This window comes from Cydia pomonella, chromosome 1 (assembly GCF_033807575.1).
Source record: "Cydia pomonella isolate Wapato2018A chromosome 1, ilCydPomo1, whole genome shotgun sequence".
Taxonomy (NCBI): domain Eukaryota; kingdom Metazoa; phylum Arthropoda; class Insecta; order Lepidoptera; family Tortricidae; genus Cydia; species Cydia pomonella.
In genome coordinates this window covers 22457027-22477854 of record NC_084703.1, presented here as the reverse complement: position 1 = coordinate 22477854, position 20828 = coordinate 22457027, and the positions used below count along the sequence as shown (strand labels likewise).

Genomic DNA, 20828 nt, shown 5'->3' with positions numbered 1-20828 from the left:
AGGGTATCGAAACGTGAAATATAAATAATATATTTTTTGTGCCTTAAAATGGAAAAGTTCTCGGCTAACTTATATTTCCCTTGGACGTCTAGAATATGGTTATAATAATAAAAAACCAGACCAGTCCTCAATGCATATCAAATCATGCGAGAAAAATCATATTCACTGTCCAAAAAGAACACTTGGCAAAACTGAAACTACTACAACTAACTACAAAAAAACTAACCAGACCGAAATCAATAAATAACAAAAACAACAAGAATACAACCAAAATAACCCATTCCTCAACCCAGAATTTAATTGGGATTGGAATAGAATACTCCCCAAGCCGACTGGTCATCGTGGGGATAGCGACCAAAACCTTCCATCAAACAACAATTAAACAAAAAAAAAAACAAAAAAACAAGCTCTACATAGCAACATTTAACGTCAGAACACTGTTATCATATGAACGTTTAATAGAACTCGAGGAGTCATTAGAAAAAATTAAATTTGAGGTCACTGGTATGTCAGAGGTCAGAAAATTGGGAAACAAGATAGAAGAATACGAAAAATATATTTTGTGCTACATTGGCAGCACATCAGGAAAACATGGAGTCGGCTTTTTAATCAACAAATCTCTTAAGAAAAGTTTAGAAAGCTTTAAAGGTATCACAGAAATAATGGCTCTATTAAATCTCAACTTACAAGGACACAAAATAAGTATTATCCAAACATATGCACCTCCAGAACCGGCAAGCGAAGATAATATCAAAAAGTTTTACAAAGATATAGACAGAGCTATAGAGTCCAGTTATAGAAATCTAATAATTATGGGAGATTTTAACGCCAAAATAGGAAAGCCACTCCAAGAAAACCACATCATCACCAAGAAATGGTTCGAGGATCATTAATCATAAAAAATCTAAATAATACTCTTAAAACTGATGAAGAGATAAAAATCTATAAAACAAACCTCCAACAACAACTATGTACAAGCGCGAATTAGTGATCAATGACAAGAGTCAGTTCAAAATTACTATGATAATCTGATACACATCATCAAAGACAGTCTACAACAAGCAAAAAAGCCAAAGGAATCCAACACAAAACACAACATCCTCACAGAAAGAACTTTGGCATTGATAAAAAGAAGACAGCAATTACAAAGAATTTCAGGCAAATCTAGATGGGAAAAGACCGAAGTCTCTTTATAAACTCACCAGTAAATATATAAAATTCGATTACAAGAACTACAGATTAAAGACATAAAAGTAAAGCAAAAAAGCATACAAAAAGCTGCAAGTAAACAAGACCTAGATGGAAGGCTTAAAACAATCAGGACAAAAAAATGCAAAACCGCAGAGACATTATTAATATTGCCACCAACTTCTAGCAAAACCTTTACAGCTGTACTCAAGAAAGAAAATGATTTAGTTGAAATTGAATCCTACTCAAACAAAAAAAAACAAATACAATACAACCAATTGACGAGGCAGATATTATTCAGGTTGTAAAAAAGCTAAAACCTGAAGAAAACCCTGGATGCGATAACATCCGAAACGAAGATATAAAACTTGGAATTGAAGTATTAGCTACCCCACTTGCATTTCTATTTAACTTAATACTAGTGACAGCTAATATCCCCTCGCAGTGGTCAGAATCAGAGATAATATTACTATATAAAAAACCAGCCAAGAGCATGTCGGGCCACGCTCAGTGTAGGGTTCCGTAGTTACTCTTCCGTCACAATAAGCTAAACTGGAGCTTAAAGTATAGTAAATTGTTAACCAAGGGATGAAACGGTACCTTTCACCCGAGTTAAACAAATAGGCAAATTTGCATAATCAGTACCTAATTAAAGTCTTTACTATGAAGGGAAAACTTTTTGCGATAACTCAAAAACAGCTAAACTGATCATGTCCGCTATAGTTTTCATTTAATATCTTTCTTAAGCTCTACTTCCACGATTTTTTTCATATTTTTTGGACCTATGGTTCAAATGTTAGAGGGGGGGGACACATTTTTTTTTCTTTTGGAGCGATTATCTCCGAATATATTTGCTTTATCAAAAAATGTTTCTTGAAAACCCCTATTAGTTTTAAAAGACCTTTCCAACGATACCCCATACTCTAGGGTTAAAGCGAAAAAAAAATCACCCCCACTTTACGTGTAGGGGAGGTACCCTAAAAAAAATATTTTTTTTAGATTTTATTGTACGACTTTGTTGGCTTTATTGATTTATATATCCATGCCAAATTTCAGCTTTCTAGCACTAACGACCACGGAGCAAAGCCTCGGAAAGACAGACGGACATGGCGAAACTATAAGGGTTCCTAGTTGACTACGGAACCCTAAAAAAGGAGACCCGTGCAACATGGGCAGCTACAGGCCTATAAGCCTCTTGTTAACCATATACAAAATATTCACCTCTTTGATAGAGGTGTTATAGAATAAGCAAACAATTAGAAAAAACACAACCTGTAGAGCAAGCGGGATTTCGCAAAGGTTTCTCAACAATAGATCATATACACTCACTCGAGCTGGTTATCGAAAAGTATCAAGAAAAGCAAAGATCCTTATACATAGCTTCCATAGATTATCAAAAGGCATTCGATACTATTTCACATTCCTGCATCTGGCAAGCACTGAATACTCAAGGAGTAGAGAGTGAGTATATACTTACGAGTGATAAAACACATATATAAACAAAGCACAATTAAAGTCAAACTACAAACAACAGGATTCAGCTTTCCCATAAAAAGAGGGGTATGACAGGGGGATCCACTATCACCAAAACTATTTATTGTTGTGCTTGAATCTGTCATAAGCCCTCTAGACTGGAAAAAAATATGGCTTGAAAATCAGAGGAAGATGCCTTAGTCACTTAAGATTTGCTGACGATCTGGTCCTACTATCTGAAACAAGTGCAAATTTACAATACATGATGGAATCGCTCCAAGCAGCTAGTAAAAAAGTAGGCTTGAAGATCAACCTATCATAAACTAAAATAATGTCAAATATCATAAAGAAACCCATCACCTTGAAAAATGAAATGGTGGAGTATGTACAACAGTATATCTATCTGGGCAAGCAAACCATTTTTGACAGTAACAACAACGACATTGAGATAGAAAGATGATCACGACAAACCTAGAACAAGTTCTGGAGCTATAAAGAAATACTAAAGAGCACTATGTCCATAGACCTAAAAAGAAAAATTATGAACTCATGCATGTCTAACATATGACTGCCAAACTTGGAAATTTACACAAAAAGCTTCAAAGTCACCACATGCCATAGAGCCATGAAACGCAGCATAATGAAAATTAAAAAAATTTAGAAAATTCGACATATGCATTATGCTCTGCAAAAAAAATTAAAATTCCGATGGGGGGGTCACGTGGCGCGACTCGAAGATGGTAGATGGACGTCAGAAATCACCAGGTGGAGTAGCCCGCAAGGCAAGCGTCGTTGGGGTAGACCATATACAAGATAGGACGAGGATATTAAAAAACAGCTGGACCAAACTGGCTCCATATAGCTAAGGATAGAGATAAGTGGAAGTCGATGGAGGAGGCCTTCATCTAGAAGGGGTCTAATGCACAAAAGAACAATGTAAACCTATAAACCACAACCTAATTTTAAATTATTCACAATATCATGATTTTTTTAACTGGATTATGCTTAGAATAAAAGGTTTTTTTTTATTTATTCATTTTATTAATAATAAAAAACGTAACACAGCTACAATGTTAAATAATCTTTTTTTTTAAACAAAAATCCCACATCGTTCTTGTAAATCTTGCATAAAATCAACGTAATTAGATGTCAACTAGCATTGTACACGTTAGTTTATGCATAATATTAACCAAAAAGTGTATAAATAATACAAAAAATGTAGTTTTGTATTAAACAGTGGCTTGGAAGTTTAGTACTTTGTATACAATTTTAGTATTAAAAGTGATTAAGGGTACCACATTGTCGCTATTCGTTACTTTACAGAAATAAGAATTACACGTGCATAATTATTTTTCTCAAAATGAAAGCTATAATTGTTTATTTCTGCTATAAATATTATGATGTAACTAAAAAAGTTCAAATTCGATAGAAGAAACGATTCTCTTCGTCAGTTACTAACTAATAATTTAGGCTTAAAGTTTAACTAAGGTACCACATTGTCGCGATATGGGATCAAGTCATATTCTAAGAAAATCAACTTAAAATTGAACAATACTTACATACTACAATGTTATTACTTATACAATTTAAAACTAGCCTACATCGCATTTTCGCATGGGCACGATAGTGCTTACGCCAAGACACTCAAAAAGGAAATGTTTAATATGCATAATGTATTTTATATGTAAAATAAATATTGGTGCAGTTATGTGTGTGATCATTTTTCGTGTTAATTTTTTGTCTGTTTTTTTTTGTGTGTCGCTAATGTACATGTCGCCACTAATTCAAAGGTATCTTGATTGGAATATACAACTTATGTATCATTATATATAACTTATGTATATAGTATATGTTTACTATTTATAGCACCATACAAATATTTTATTATTGCCATATCCCTTTTTGATGAGTAAATGTTAAACGTACAATGTTTTGGATATGTCACAACTTTTGTGATAATTTTCTGTTAACAGAGTGTAGTATCCTTTACTAAAATGCGGATATGGCACAACATTTTGGAATAATATATTTTCTTAAACCAATTCTAATTCAGATCAATTAGAGCATATTTTTTGTTATTTAAGGAATGTTTTAAAAACGATTTTGCTCAAAAATGGATATGGCAGAAACGTATTTTCAGTCAACGATTTGGAAAAAATACATATCTTAGGTAAATTATAAAAACGCCATCCCCCCTCTATCAAGAACTTTCCATAAAAATTACAAAAAACTTATCTATTTTAACACAAAAAAACTTCCATTCAATGGTAGCAATAACCGATGCTACATTTACATGGTTCTATCATCATTGTAGGTAACCAACGCAAAGGTAAAATCGATTTAATAACATAATGCGTGCTGTGGTGTTGTTCTCTTTTACTTGCTTCGTGGTCGAGCATCAACCAGGAGCTGCAGAATTTTTAGTTTTACTTCCTTTATAAATGATTCCTCCTAAAACAGTCTACCAGTATATTATACCTATATAGCTTTAAAATATTACCATTTACTTACTGGCATTTTTAGAAAAAAGTGTACCACGAACTTTTTTTTGAAACCTAACAATTTTTGGGTTATTTCTACTCAGAATCACGAGCACTGTAATAAAAAAGTGTCCCACTTTTAATTGTCAGTTTTGTAACGTAGCATGTTGTATGGACCGTTTCGTAACTGATTAATACATTTTGTATGGAACATTAAGGATAATTAAAGCAAAAATAGTTTTTTTTTAAAACCCCCTATACTGAGAATAAATGCGCTTCAAAGTGACAGTTTAAATTTCGATTTTTGTTTTTCGCGGTATATAAGCTGTCTGCTAAGTATTAATGACGTATTCGCCTCTCTTTTACATTTATTTAGACTTTTAGTTACATAATATTAATAATATACATAAGTGGCATGATACGATAATGATAAGTGGGATGATGTGACGTATTATATTATTTCAATTCAAAATGTTTAAATAAATACCTATTAAGTTTCATGCAGATTACAATTCAATTCAATTCATTTATTTGCCTCATAATACGTCTTACAAGATGTTAGAATAATTTGTAGTTATTGTACCAGTATCAGTCAAATTTTCGACATGCAAATATTAAAATATACATATACACATTTTTACATTATACAAATATTACATTACGAGTTATGTCAACATACAATATTACATCAAAAACTGAAATAATTACAATGTTATAGTCATAGAAAGAAATATAATAACAATTTATGTTTTGTTTAATAAGTTAAATGTAAGATGTAGAATTCAAATATTCGTTTACAGTGTAAAAACATTGAGTCAATAGCCATTTATGTAAGGAAGTTTTGTATAGCCTGCCTTGGAGACTTTTCAGTCTATCAGGTAATTTGTTGTAGACTCGAATACACAAATTATAAACATTCCTTTTGTAAATATCTGATTGATAACGCGGCTGATTGAGAAGATTTTTGTAATAGATCCTTTGGGTTCTTTGCCAAACATCGGCACGTAATTCAAATAGCTCAGGTTGTGCTTTGACAAATAAGCAGAGTTTCAAGATGTACATACAGGCCAGCGGCAAAATGTTTAATGTTTTAAAGATCGGTTCACAATTAGCCAGGTACCAAGAGCCTGAGATTGCACGGACACATTGTTTTTGTACTTTAAAAGCTCTTTCCACATCCACAGAATTTCCCCATAATATAATACCATAATTTAAAATTGAAGCAACATATCCGTAATAAACTGAAAGTGCAGCTTCGGTAGAGACAGTTTTTCTAATTTTTCTTAAGGCAAATACATAGCCGTCCAATCTGGAACATACTGAATTAACATGTTCCTTCCAATTCAAGAACTTATCCAAATGCAACCCTAAGAATTTTATGCTATCCCTTTCCTCTATTGTGATATTATTAAACCCAATATTTAACATTGTGGTATCATCGGCAAAGAGAATACATTTATGATTTGAAGCCTTGTGGAGGTCATTAACATACAGTAAGAATAATAAGGGACCCAGATTGCTACCTTGAGGCACTCCTGACACAATGTTGATCTATACCTGATCTTTTAACCTGAAGTGTGCCAGTTTCGACCACTTTCTTTACTTCTGTACATTGTTTTCTATCAGACAAATAACTCCTAAACCAAGCATTAGCACTTTCTCTAATCCCATAAGAATGTAACTTTGAGAGCAGCAAAGAATGGTCAACAAAATCGAAAGCTTTACTGAGATCTAGAAAAATGGACATTACCGGCGATTTGTCATTGATAGACTCTGTTACATATCGAACCAAGTCGAAATCGAAATAAGATACCTACTCCAAGTGTTAGTATTGTCAAGGTGTTAAATATCGACACGAACAAAGTGCCAAAAATATATATACACTACCTTAATATGTGTAATAAGGGCGGGTATTTGTTTATTTTGCAAGCGTTTTAGTTAATTCAATAAACATAACATATTTTATATCAAGAATTTTAAACCGGCAGAAATTCTTACAAATAATTGATGGTAATCTAGATAATTTGACGGTAATTATTTAAACAAAACAACGATGAAGACTTAGTAGGTGATGTATTTTATGTTACCATAAATGACTAAAAACTGGAAGTTATGTTAAATTAATTGAAAAACTAAACATAAACACTTACTTGAATAAATACTAATGAGTTTCATTCACCTGCTTTGCGCGAGCACGATAGGCATCCCCGCCAGCAGGCAGTTGGTTTTTACAGATACCTATAGCCTTACCACGAAAGTGTCACTGACATGATATTGACATATTTGCTCACGTCTACGTAACTTACTTTCTATGCATCTCGCTCGTACTGGCATATTACTCTTAGTGCCAGCTAGATGTAGGTATATAAAGTAAGGGTCAGGTCGGTGACAAGCTCGTGGCAGCCGTACTAAAAACGCCGCCTGCTTTACATACAAAATGAAGCAGTGGATCAGCGTTTCACGTAAACCACTGCTGTGTCTCTGATACAGCACAAACTATCCTCATTTTTTCTTTCGGTGTGATTATTTCCGAAAATGTTTACTTTATCAAAAAATGGTTGTTGGGTTCCCGTATTCGTTTTGAAAGGCCTATCCAACGATATCCCACACTATCGGGTTTAAGCGTTTTTTTTAAACCTTACTAAGTTTTAACATTTTGTATGTTTTGTAGTTGTTATTTTACCGTTCTATCACCATACATGATTTATGTATCCATGCCAAATTGCAGATTTCTAGCACTTAACTATCACGGAGCATAGCCGCGGACGGACAAACGGACGGACATGGCGAAACTATAAGGGTAGGAACCCTTATTGACTACGGAACCCTAAAAAAGGTAAATTTCTATGGTATGCAAGTGTATACTACGAACGATTAAACTTACTCACAAAACGCGAGTTACTTGTAAAACCCGAAATTTTAAGGATATCTAGGAGTGCTACACACCGATGGCCTCAATAGTACTCGACCCCGCAAAAGGGGCGAGATAAAGGCAAACATTAAGGCAGTAATCGATCCTATATCCCGATATGTCATTTCGATTAAACATGTCCTCAACGTTAATTATGCTGGACTACTATTGTAATATAAGTAGGTAAATACCACTTATAGAAAAGGACATGCAACTATTAGCTATTTTACCAACAGAAAAACAATTTTACCTAATAGAAAATATTTTGTGGGTGCTCGTCTGCTTGTACAAGTCAAATTAACATCAGCGAGTCATCTTGATTGTGGAGGAGCTAAAAGAGAGTAGGCGCAGCCCCGCCCTCAAATCTAGCCATACGACAACTTTGAAAGAAAAATAAAATTGTTTTATCTAAACTTATGTTAGTACTTAAGATTCACAATATTGCATTTTCGTCTTATCCTAAGACACAAGGTAAAATGAAAGAGTACAAAAAAATCTATATTGACATCAGTGTGTCCATTATTGATAATAAATACCTACCTACCACCAACCATAAGCGCTGGCGGCCCTCGGCCCGATGTATAAGGTAATCGTGACCCTAGCACTGTTTACTCTGGCAGCGATATCCAAATCCGTTCCAGCGTGCTTGGCCACGGAACTGCCAATGTAAATAAACAAAGACACAAAGCATTGATACCTACCTTCAATATTAATTTATCTCTTAAAAATAAAAAGCATATTACAGTGGAGGACAAAGGCAATTGCTGACTAGTATCCTGTTATTTCATTTGAGTCCTATTGTGACGGACGGGAAAATACAGACTACTACACTGAGCATGACCCGATAACGACGTGCTTGGTCTTAGTATGTAAGTAGTTTGAATGTTGACAAAATAAATACCTATTAGAATTTGTCTGCAATATTATTGACGCGTAAATGTCACGGCAGTTAGTTTAATTTTATTTGATAAGCTATAAACTATGCATTTTGCTACTAGTCCTAATTTATGACCTTCAAGCCCAACTTTACCGAATATTTTCGAGAAAATTCTTGTGTAAACTTGTGTTCTTTTACTGAAAGTGCATGTATTAAGAACCTAATAATAATAATATTAACTGAATTTCAATAACCAGATTAAATAACAGAGCCCCTAGTGTAAATTTATTCGATAGCGAAACGTGACGTACGCGTTTGCGTTAAGTCTTATTTTGTATGGGATTTAGAAACAGCGCGCCAAGCGATACGTTTTGGAAACCCAAAATCCCATACAAACGCGTACGTTACGTTTCGCTATCGAATAAATTTACACTAGGGGTACAGACAGATCGACATAATATTAATTATACTCAGTACGTGGGGAAAGGCCGGGTAATCAAGAATCGTGAACGCAGCTGTTTCACTGTGTTAGAGAGATCAGAGAGATAACATGATTTCACTCGTCGCCATCTTAGAAATCACGCCATCACTACTGCCAAGCGACTATAGCGGAGTGTTACGGGTGCACACAGGATTCAAGTTTAAACTAATTTTTTTTAACACGACATTTATTTGCGTAAATAATTAGTAGTTGAGGATTCAATTACGAGAATCACATAAGGCGGGGCCAGACATAAATTAAAATTATATATATATTTGTTTTATAACCTTTTGTGTGGGACAGTTACGAATTTTCGACATAATCGGCTCTTTAACTTATTAATTAAAATTAAAAGTAATTCTCCATTTTACGTTTATTTCAAATGGACCCATAAAAAGTGTACAGTCGGGCAATCGTCTTCACTTGGCTAACGTTACGACTATTGTCCGGCAGTATGTACGTTTTCAAAATTTAAGTTTAATCCTGACTAAAATGTCGTGTATGTTCTAATTTTTCGGCTAGTCTGGGTCATTTGTGAACGATTTTAACTGTCCTATTAAGTGTTCGTGATTGCCCGATAAACACAAGCACTGAAAGATTTTTTTTTATTATAAAAGTTAATTAAATAAAGACATATTAATACGGTTGATTCTTAGTTAAAAGTACGATAATTTGTCTTCCAGAAGGACTTTTCCATCAAACACAAACAACTGTTTGCTTTCCGAGTATAAAGGCTTGCATAACAAGTACATATTGTATACGATATATCTTCTCTAGGACAGTTACAGGTACAGGACTGTACATTCGTGAACAACTGAATCCCTATTCAGCACACAGTAAGGCAGCACTACTCCAGATAAAAATAACCCCCTGGTTATTTTTATTTGGAGTAGTGCTGCCTTAAACAGTACATATTACTTATAGTCCTTGCAATAGAATAATGCATCGTTCTAGAAACTAAAAGCAAAATGATGTTCCAAATTTAAAACTCAGGGACAGAATCAATTTCAAATCTATATTATAGTATTCTGAATAAAAATTACAAAATTTAATCCGGATTACAATGATTTCAGAGTGCCCCTTCTTTTACTCACGAACTCTTTGCCAAATATTGTTTTAGAGAAAAATACAGAAATAATCAAGTCTCATAATATTTTTACTAATAACATACTAAGAAACTAGGCTCAAATAGGATTAATATTTCATTATTTTGAAGTGAAATATAAAACTTAAAAGATACCATCGAATAATTAATTCAATGAGTCTTATTTCTACAACAGTACAGTTTACAGAATATTTCATTCTAATAGATATTATTATTTAGCAAAAATATTTTTCATCGATTTATGTGGCCCCCAAAAAACTGATTCATCCGAAAATTAGGTTAGGTTAGATTAGGTTAGGATTGTGGCCTTTTAATAGTAGTTTATGTGACTGCTACATAATGAAAGGCATTAAAATACGAGGGTGGGTTTAAGAAACCAAAAAAAGGACCATACGAGTTTTTTAATACCTAATTATGTACAGTTACAAACACTATTATTATATATACTATCTACACACATAATATACACACTACCGTCATATTTCAACAAATATGGGATCGTTGCTCTATTGGCGGAACTCGCGGATATGAGGTGGAGTCTCGGAAACATCGTTATCGCTCATTTTATACGAAGTTTTTGCTTTAGTTAGTTAAAAACCACAAAACAAATTTACTTTATACTTAAAACTAATTAAAAGATAAACTGTATGTCAAATGACGGTAAATAAAAACTTTCGTGAAAAACGAATGTCATGCATCCGTAGTTTTGTAAATACAGAGACAAACTAGAGTCTGGCGCCGATATCCGTATCATTCGATACAAACTAACATGCAAGATTTGTCAAAATTGTATATAATTGTCATTTATATTAGAATAGAGGTCAAATCGAATTGCTTTTTAGGGTTCCGTAGCCAAATGGCAAAAAACGGAACCCTTATAGATTCGTCATGTCCGTCTGTCTGTCCGATTATGTCACCGCCACTTTTTTTCAAATATGTTCGTAATTTAGATCTTGAAAACCAAATCTATTCTGATCTAATAATAAAGCAATTATTATTACATACATTTCCACAAATAAGAATTATGTTGTAACAAAACAGATTATCTTAATGTTGGCCATTACTTACGAATTTTGAAGGCATCCTAGAGGGTTTATGAAATGTGTGTATGTAGATAAAAAAAAAATAACGGGCCACACTTTCACACTTTCTCATTGCACAATCTGCACAGAGTTAGATTAGTCCGACTCTAAGCGCTCACTTTCTTGCAATTTTGACACTTTTCGCTCAATACCACTCGCTGTACCAATTTACTTATCAATTGCCATCTAAGTTTAAGTACAAAAAATCAGAATAGCTAAGCTATGGCCACCAAGTATCTGCCTATGTGTTACGAATGAGAATCCAACCATCAACGATTTATTTAGGTTATGCGTTGTCTGTCTGTATCTATAGGTGTATAACGGAACTATGACATGCCTACATTTAGATTCATAAGCTTCCTTACACCTCTTTATATCTTGTCTGTTAGATGATAAGCACAATAGTCAGCTTTAAGTGAAGATTGCGCAACTACTGCTCCTGAACGAATAGTGAACCGTTGTATCCACCCTCTCCCCTTCTAGATGCCAATCCATGTACGGTCGAGGAAATTGATTCTTTAGCAATTTGCGGTTCAAGTAAATTTGTTTGTACATACAATGCTAAGAGCTGTCCAATGTAAAGTGAACCGTAAACTGCGAAAGAGACAATTTCCCCGAACGTACAATTGGGTACTTGACACATGTTGAATATTATAACAAAATGTTGTTAAATGAATAGAAAATGAGACATCCATTATAAAAAAGTGGAATTCAAAAAATTATATTGAGATTATAAAAAAATACTAGGCTCCAAAGTAAAAAAAAATTATTCCATACATTTTATTGAAAAATAAATTGTATGACAACTATACACATAAACGCAATATTTCAGGGTCGAAATTGTAATTTCCTTGATCTTCCATACATTTAGGACAGACTTATATGATGTGACGTCACATCACATTATCATTTTGTTAGAGGCGTTTCAATCGTCGAGTGTGGGCGTCAGACTTTAACTCTCATTTCTGATCTTTATGTTGCTTAAATGCCATGAGTCCCATATAGACATTTGATCCTCAGGAAAATCAAAATCGTTTGACATTATTTACAAAAAACTGTCAAGTGGCCAATTATGTAAGTCACTTTATTCAAGGCGAAAACTTATAAGTTGATGAAGGGAGATTTATCCTCCTTGCCCACCATTTTGCGAGTTTATGACCATTATGACCCGTAATGAGCTTTATAAACGCACTACATTTAATATATAAATATGAAATTTTGTTGATATTACTATATGCGACTTCAAGAAAAATTACCATTGCAAAATGACTTGTAAGTCGTAGAATGTTTTCGAGAACGTGATTGAACTTTAAGCCGAGAATACAGAAAATAATTGAATACACTAATTACGGCTGTTGTGCGTGGTGGGCAGGGCAGAGGGCAACTTCGTCGTGAAACGTGATTGATTAGAAGTTGTTATAATCTTTATAAAACTAGGTAACATGCGTGCTTCATCTATTCCATTCTTTAAAAAAAACAATTTTACAGTTTTTTTTTTTTCAATTTTCCTATCTCTATGTCATGTCCACGATTCACACCAAGTACTATACTCCAATTAAAGGTTTTAAAAGCTAAGATTATAAGTATAGTTTCAATATTTTATTGATAATAAATATTATTAACTTTGTAACTTGACTTGTTCGGTAAAATGGGCTGCTGTTGCATGCAATTTACGTCACAACAAGGTCAAAAGATATCCGTCATATGAATATAATTAATAATTAATATAAGAAATTAGAACAGTAACTGCAAAATACCTACCATGTTATTGTCGAAGTAAATCATATGTCGACTACCGTAGGCTCAAAGGACGTAACGGACAAAGTGTAATCTTTCAGGGGTATAAAAAACAGTTTCGTTTTGAGAAAACAATCGTAACTTTTTGTTTCGTTGAATAAACTTATCTGGCTTATTCTTAGCTTTCTGTGGCTTATTCTTAGCTTTTTGAGCTCTTTAAAACCGATTGGTTGGTTATGATACAATGCTTATTTACGAAAATAGCATTTCTGTTACGCCAAAAAACACGAGTTTTGTAATAAGGGCGCCCATTGCGCTTCTTTAACAATTTACCTTATTAGCATTTTTTTTAATTAACAGATACTGCGAACCTCGTTGGAAAATTAACTTCTAGCACATTATTTTGTGGGGAGTAAGAGACATTTTTTTCAATATATCGAGAAATTAAATATACCATTTGATAGAGAAAAAAAAATCTGAGTATAAATACGTTCATAACTCATTTAACACATTTTCGCTATTTTGTCCCTTAGGCCTTTTACGCCTACGGTAGTCGATATATTATAATAAATAAATCTTTTTTTTTTTAAACTATATTGTTGTTCATAGATAGTGTCTCATATTCGATGTAAATCCTAATGTGTTTCTACAACTGTTTTAATATCATCCGTAAATTTAATAGTTAAATGTTTATAGGTCAGGGAAATTTAGATTACGATATCTACGGATCTAGAAGGGAACGAATAAACTTCTATGAATAATTAGTAATGTTATATATTATGTTCTATTTAATTATTTGTTAACATATTAAAATGAATGTCTTTTTCTATTTTATTTACCGAAAGCACATTTTTATGTACTTATGATATAATATTTCTAAATGAAAGGAATTTCTTATTGATTAAATGAATCGTTAAATCCCTGTGTACAATAATTTGATCGTCATCGTATACAGTTCATAGTAATTCAATCTATAATAGCTATTATATAAGTGGATGTAAACAAAAGTGCTCGCATAGTATATCATTATGAATGGCTACTTACCAACTCGGTGTTAGTTCAGTAGTGTTAGTGTTGGCATTAGAGTTCTCCCAGGGCGGCTTCGACTGTTTCTGAAACCCGGCTCCACCCCCCGCAAACATTAATGCAGGGTAATTGTTCAAGTTCAAGGGACACAAAAACTACAATCACTTCACTTAAGACTAGCACCATCTATTCAAAACTAGTAATATTTTACATCACTTTGATCTACAAAGAGCGGGCCGTTACTTTAAATCTGACGTATCGGATATGCTCATTGTTTGTTTTTCTAAATCGGCAATGTATGGTATTTTCCCACACGTTCGCAACGGTGACGAGCGTCGTCGATGAAACGGTTTCTTAGAATATTTTCAGAGAGTACGCGAAGTATTCCGGGAGTTTGATATCGCGTCGCGCGCGCGTGTCTGCGGCCCGACGGCTTGTTTTATTTTTGGTGCGGACACTTTTTACATTTGCGTAATTTTACGTTTAAAGCTCTCATATTTTGATGATAACCACTTAATAAGGATGAATTCGAAACAAATCAATTGCTTGTTAAGTTTATATCTCAATAAGCATTATGATCAATCACAACCCTTCATAAGTTGAATGTGTGTGTTTCGCTAAATAAAAACGTTTGATTTAGAATTTAGTGATACCTACTAATTAGGTCCTATCGCGTGCGTAACTGTGAGCTATGTGAGCACTGAGCATGGTCCGGCTGTAACCGAATGTTGAGGCTTAATAAGGGCTGTCCAGGTGACGATGTGTCAGTCTGACCAGTTAATATAATAATAGTAGATGACCTTTTCGCACGTGTATCGTACATGTCGTCGAGGATAGTGCAATACCGCGTAACAAACAAATGCAGAAAGGTCCAATTGCCTTGTACGTTGTTTTAATTTCGAACTCATTGCGCGTTATTGCACTATCACCGACGATATGGTACTGTAAATTTTCGACGTGGGCACGTAAAGTGTTAATTACCTCACTAGCGCGGTAAAGTACTACCATATGTACTATAAAATTAGATTGTACTTTTCAGTTAAATTAGAAATATTTTTTTAGTACGACAATATAGGGGAATCCGAAACTACGAAAGATAGAGTAAAAATGTCTTAAGAACCAATTACTTAGGTATTTTTGTAAAAACAATTCAAAGTCAGTCAAATAGGACTAGCAACAATTCTGGTAAAGTCAACATTTTGGTCAAGTGTGAGTTGCTATATCATTTAAAATATATATTTTATTAATTAATGCGGCCAACGCAGTTACGTACAATGATCATTTCGTTGAAATTAGTCAACTTTAAAGTGTTCCACTAAGACATTAGTGACAAAATAATTTTGAAATAAAGACAAGTAATTTAAAGTAGATTTTGTAAGATAGCACATAAATGTTAAATATGGTTATTTATAAAACAACATTGTTTATATTCATAATCATAATCAGTTGGAAACTAGCCTATTTGAATAGCCGAAATAAATGTAAGTAACTCTTAGTTTATATACAAATATAAGATTAAAACTAAACTAGCCATAAAATAAAACTGTAAGTAACTACATAATTCTTAACAATATAAATGTTAATTTAATTGTTTTTATGAGGGCAAATATATTGATCCAACATTTATTCGTTTTTGCGTAAACGGAAAATACCTACAGGAAATAATTTATAAGTATTTCAAATAGTGCTTCAATAAAAAGCTTTAAGAGTTAAAACATTTAGTTCTTAATAAATATTATATCAGTGCAAGGTACTGTTATATATTACACGATGTATTATTTTTACCTACACCACCCATCAGGAACCTATTAGTTCGTCTCTCTGTCAGTGCGCATAAGTATGGTTAAAACAAATAAAATCACGCTGAAAAGTGGCAAAATAATATTTTTAAAGTGCCTACTTACAGTAGGTACCCACCTATCTGGGCACGGTAGTGCCCCTGCCAAGACGAGCAAAGCGAAGCGCAAGGGCACTACCTACCTTTTCTCGAAGCGCTTCGTCGTTTTTTTTTTTGAACTCTTATAACTTGGGTTTGGATTATATCAGATAAACAACAATCTCGGGATATAATGTCAATAGTGGACTTAAATAATAAGGATACAAAATTTCAATTGTATAGCTCTCATACTTTAGATTTTAATCATATCTAAAAAAAACAATTTCGTCACTGACTCACTCACTCACTCACTGATGATCATCAAAACCCTCAGGGTACTTCCTGTAGGATGTAGGATAGTATTAGTACACAAATAACCAAAACATTAAAAAAACTTTAAATTTTGAGCCCTTAAGGGAGTGAAAAGGGGGTTGAATTTTGTATGAAAAATCAATAACCGCCAAACCGATTTAGTTGAAATTTGGTATGTAGATAGTTTTTGTTATGGGGAAGGATAAAGGATAGTTTTCGACACTAAAATCTTCCCCTAAGGATGAAAAGGGAAAGGAAAAGAGAAGAGAATCAGTAAAAAAACATATTTTGATTTAAAAGTAAATCTCCCCCAACCCTTTTAATTAGGGGATGGAAGATTGTCTTACGTGATTTGCAAAAAGAAGTAAAATCCCATCATGTAAAATGTTACCAAGACGAAAACATAACGCTCGCACTGTCAAAAACTTATCAGATCTCTTGTAGAGCCAAAACTTCTAATACACGCTCTATCTCTACAAGCCCTAACTTCACAAAATCTACACCTTAGTCAAAATATGTGGCTTAGCCGTTTTGTTACTACAAGAAGTATTGTATAATAAAAAATAATGAATAGTGAATAAAATTTTCACCTTACGCCCTTGTGACGGTAGCAAAATGGCCAAGCCATATATTTTGACTAAGGTGTAGAGTTTGTGACGATAGGGCTTGTAGAGTTAGAAGCTTGGCTCTGCAAGAGATCTGATAACTCTTTGACAGTGCGAGCCTTATAGTTTCGTCTTGGCAACATTTACATGAACGTTTTTGATGGGATATGTTTTCGATAATTATGGCTCCGAAAACCAACGCTGGAAAAATTAAATAAAACAGGTAGCCAAATACACACCTCATATTAAAAAAGAAAGAGGCTGTTTTTTGGGTTAATAATTAATTATACATCAGGGACTTACCGCTCTTGGGTCTTTTCGGTGGACGTTGCGGAACTCTGCTCCCGGCGGCGGTCGTGCATGAGGCCCATGAACTTGCCCAGCCACGGATTTTTGGCCCCATGCCCCATCCCCGACTGCCACATCGTCATCTTGACGATCGGTATTTATCAACTGCTTCATTAGCTCATTAAACTTCCTCTCATATTCCTTTCTTCGTTAACTAAATAAATACACTGCACTACCTAATCCGATTAGAATTACAGTTATAAATGTATAACGGATAATTCTAACTGTCCTTTCAGACATTGTGTCGATGAACTTGTATTAAATATGACAGTGTCCGTTTATTTAGTTCGGTGACCAATACGTAATAAGAGTTGTATTTATGTATTGATAAAAACTTCTTAGCTGTTTATATTTACATTTCCAATATTATCACAGCCGACTTTTAAAAAGGGCTTAGCCGTGGTCCAGCCAAATATCCGCTTCGGGTATGAGGAGGCTTAATTGTTTAACGTTTATATCGTACAAACAACTTCTCGAATTATTCTTACAATATTTTTTCCAAATGATAATGACATAACAAAAGTTTATTGATAACATATAAATGTTCATGTTAGAGATATTTAATATACCAAAGTCTTCTTCACTTAAAAAGAACACTTCGTTTTATTGTTATCAAATTAATGTTTTACAGTGAATAAATTAAGAATGACTTTTGCTTTATTTTTAATAAGTATTTAGTTTTCTATTGAAGTTTATTTCATATAATTTCATATAAGTTTATTTCATAAAATATTATATTAAATCAATCACTTTCTTTCATTATTCCGCAAATAAGAAGTACAACTTCTTTTTAAATAATATAAGTATTACGAGTACTATATAAGATCCCAATTCAAAAATGTTCACTTTTGTACACTTTAATTTTATTTTGATATCGAATCTTTTAAATGTAAGTGTAGCGGCGAGCTAGCAACGTTCGCTAATGTGTTCTTCGTGCTCTGAAACAAAAGAGACATATTTAATTGTAAGTAATACAACTCATTTATTGTTAGAGAGTCAATAATAGAAATGATGTTTATATGTTACATAAAGTGCGTCACAATCAGCCAGTAATTGGCGTACAATATATTGTTTCTAATGCATGCCATTGAATATAATGTTTATGTCGGAAATGAGTACATAGGTATGCAGCAAATTTTGATATTTTAATGAAGACTGTATTAATAGTATTTTTTATTGTCCGTACTTATTGAAATTAATAAAATTTACTAGCGACTTTTGGAGTAAAAATGAGAGCAAAGCACGGAATGGATTTAACATGCGCCATAAAAAATATTCTCATCTAGCCCAAACTTCACCATACCCAAATAAATTTTTACTACATATTTGGCAATCACATTAACATAGCACCATCGAGTTTGTTAGTTATAGTTAGGGGGTGGGAGGTCCTGCATAGCTTTGCTGCCCTTAACTTTGTTCAAACTGGTTATATAGAGATGATTGTGACCATTTATGCAGTTATAGTTAGTGTACAATAATGACGATATAGCCTATATAAGCTAGTTTTGACAAAAAAAATACCCAGTTTAATTTGGGTACATATTTTTTGTCAATAATTAATTTATTAACTAGTTTAGTTTGTAAACTAAATAAACAATCTGTAACTAAGGGAAACTCGTTTTTACTAAAGGCTAAAGTTTTATTTGATCTATTTATCGTATTTTTATCTTTTATTGTATTGTTGCGGTACCCCATTAGTTTAGTATCAAAATCTGATAACAAAAATACATAGTACAACAATATTAAGAACAATAAAGAATAATTTCCGGCTTTATTAACGTTGTTGCAATTGATGAAGTATTAACCTGTAAAATTAAAGAAACAATAACATGGAATTGTTTAAAAAATTATCTTTGTATGAGGACAATATCTATAAGAATGTAGGTATATATAGAAAAATGATTCTAGTACATTTTATTGATAAGTTTTTGATTGTGATTCAATAATAAGTTTGCCGAACCGACGTTTGTAAACGTTTTAAAATACATTCGGATATAATTCGCCGTTTACACAATCAAGGTAGCGGACTGCATCGCGTGAGCCACGCGAGGGTGCACGGCGGCGCGGCGCTTTCCTCATAACAACCGGCGCGTTCCGCTGCAGGCGGCCGCCGCTCGCCGCACGCCGCCGCTGCCGCTGCCGGGCTCTTCTCTATGCGCTATTATTCTTTCTATAACTCTCCTTACTGGTTATATCAACTTTAATAAATAAATAAATAATTTAATAAATAAATGAATATGCACAAGCTATTTTACAAAAATGAGGTGGGTGCCTCTTTTTAAGTATAAAATTACCTGTGTCAAGAGCAGACCTCGGACAGAGTGAGCCATTTTTACGTCATTAATGTCAAGTGTAGATGTTAATATAGATATGCCTCAAGATGAAATATTAAAAAGAATTCATGAATAATAATTAAACAAAAATGACAGTGCATTATGTACAAAACGAGTAAGTATTATTTATTTATTCAAATTTTTCTTTGTTATTGGTTATTGTAATAAAGAACTATAATTTTTTCTAGATTTTCAATCTATTTAGATCTTTACATAACTAGCAAAACAAATTAATTGTATAGCAAGCCTCTTTAAATGATAAGCATATTATTACATATATCCATATGAAAGTAATATAACTGATATGATATCATACCTCTTTAGATAGACAATAACTCTATTCAACGATGCCATATTTAACATTGAAATATCATGACAAAGTCATTAATGTCATTCTAATGTTCTGTTGTGTTATTTTAATTTGTGAGCAATTTGAGTTTGCTAATAAAAAATAAATAATTAAGAAGAGAGATTATTCCGAATTTGAGTATGCCGAAATATAAAGCAAAGACAGTTCTTAAGTGGATTGAAAATGAACCTGACATGACATATGACGGTAATAAAAGTATTTTTTGTGCAAAATGTAAAACCAAAGTGACAACTAAAAAAAGTAATGTGCAAAGACACATCAAGGGACCAATGCACAATGGCAATTATCGAAAGTTTGATGAGGATTTCAATCTCGATTTAATTCGATTCCTCATTTTGTGTAACATAGCATGGTCACAAATGAAGAACCCGGCTTTCAAACAGTTTTTTTCTAAGTATTTATGCTGCCAGTGTGCAAACCAACCTACACTCCCGAGTGAATCATGGCTGAGGAAAGTTTATTTGGATAAATTGTATCAGAAGCAAATCAGTTCAATACACGATAATCTTTCGAATGAAAAAATATGGATTTCTCTTGATGAATCAACCGACTCTTTAGGGAGATATATAGTGCATTTTTTAGTGAAGCCATTGAATTCATTTAACAGACCATATTTAATAGCCT

The 20828-nt window shown here is 33.2% G+C and overlaps 2 protein-coding genes and 1 pseudogene across 3 annotated transcripts in view; 2 read left to right on the top strand and 1 right to left on the bottom strand.

Annotated features, from left to right (window-relative positions):
• Positions 1 to 17673, bottom strand: part of LOC133527283 (potassium voltage-gated channel protein Shaker) — a 315532-nt gene extending 297859 nt beyond the window's left edge. Inside the window, exon 1 of one of the 2 annotated variants that reach the window (XM_061864279.1) lies at positions 17457 to 17673. In XM_061864279.1, coding sequence (XP_061720263.1) covers positions 17457 to 17584 — 128 coding nt within the window. In that variant the 5' untranslated portion in view covers positions 17585 to 17673. Of the gene's footprint in view, positions 1 to 14378; positions 14670 to 17456 lie in introns of those variants that run through there. The other variant, XM_061864281.1, reaches the window with a different exon arrangement.
• On the top strand, positions 33 to 1124 carry LOC133527505 (craniofacial development protein 2-like). Its single transcript, XM_061864547.1, has one exon. The coding sequence runs from the start codon at positions 96 to 98 to the stop codon at positions 891 to 893; it is 798 nt and encodes a 265-aa protein (XP_061720531.1). The 5' UTR covers positions 33 to 95; the 3' UTR covers positions 894 to 1124.
• Positions 914 to 2113, top strand: LOC133527550 (uncharacterized; annotated as a pseudogene).
• Positions 17674 to 20828: the final 3155 nt, after the last annotated feature.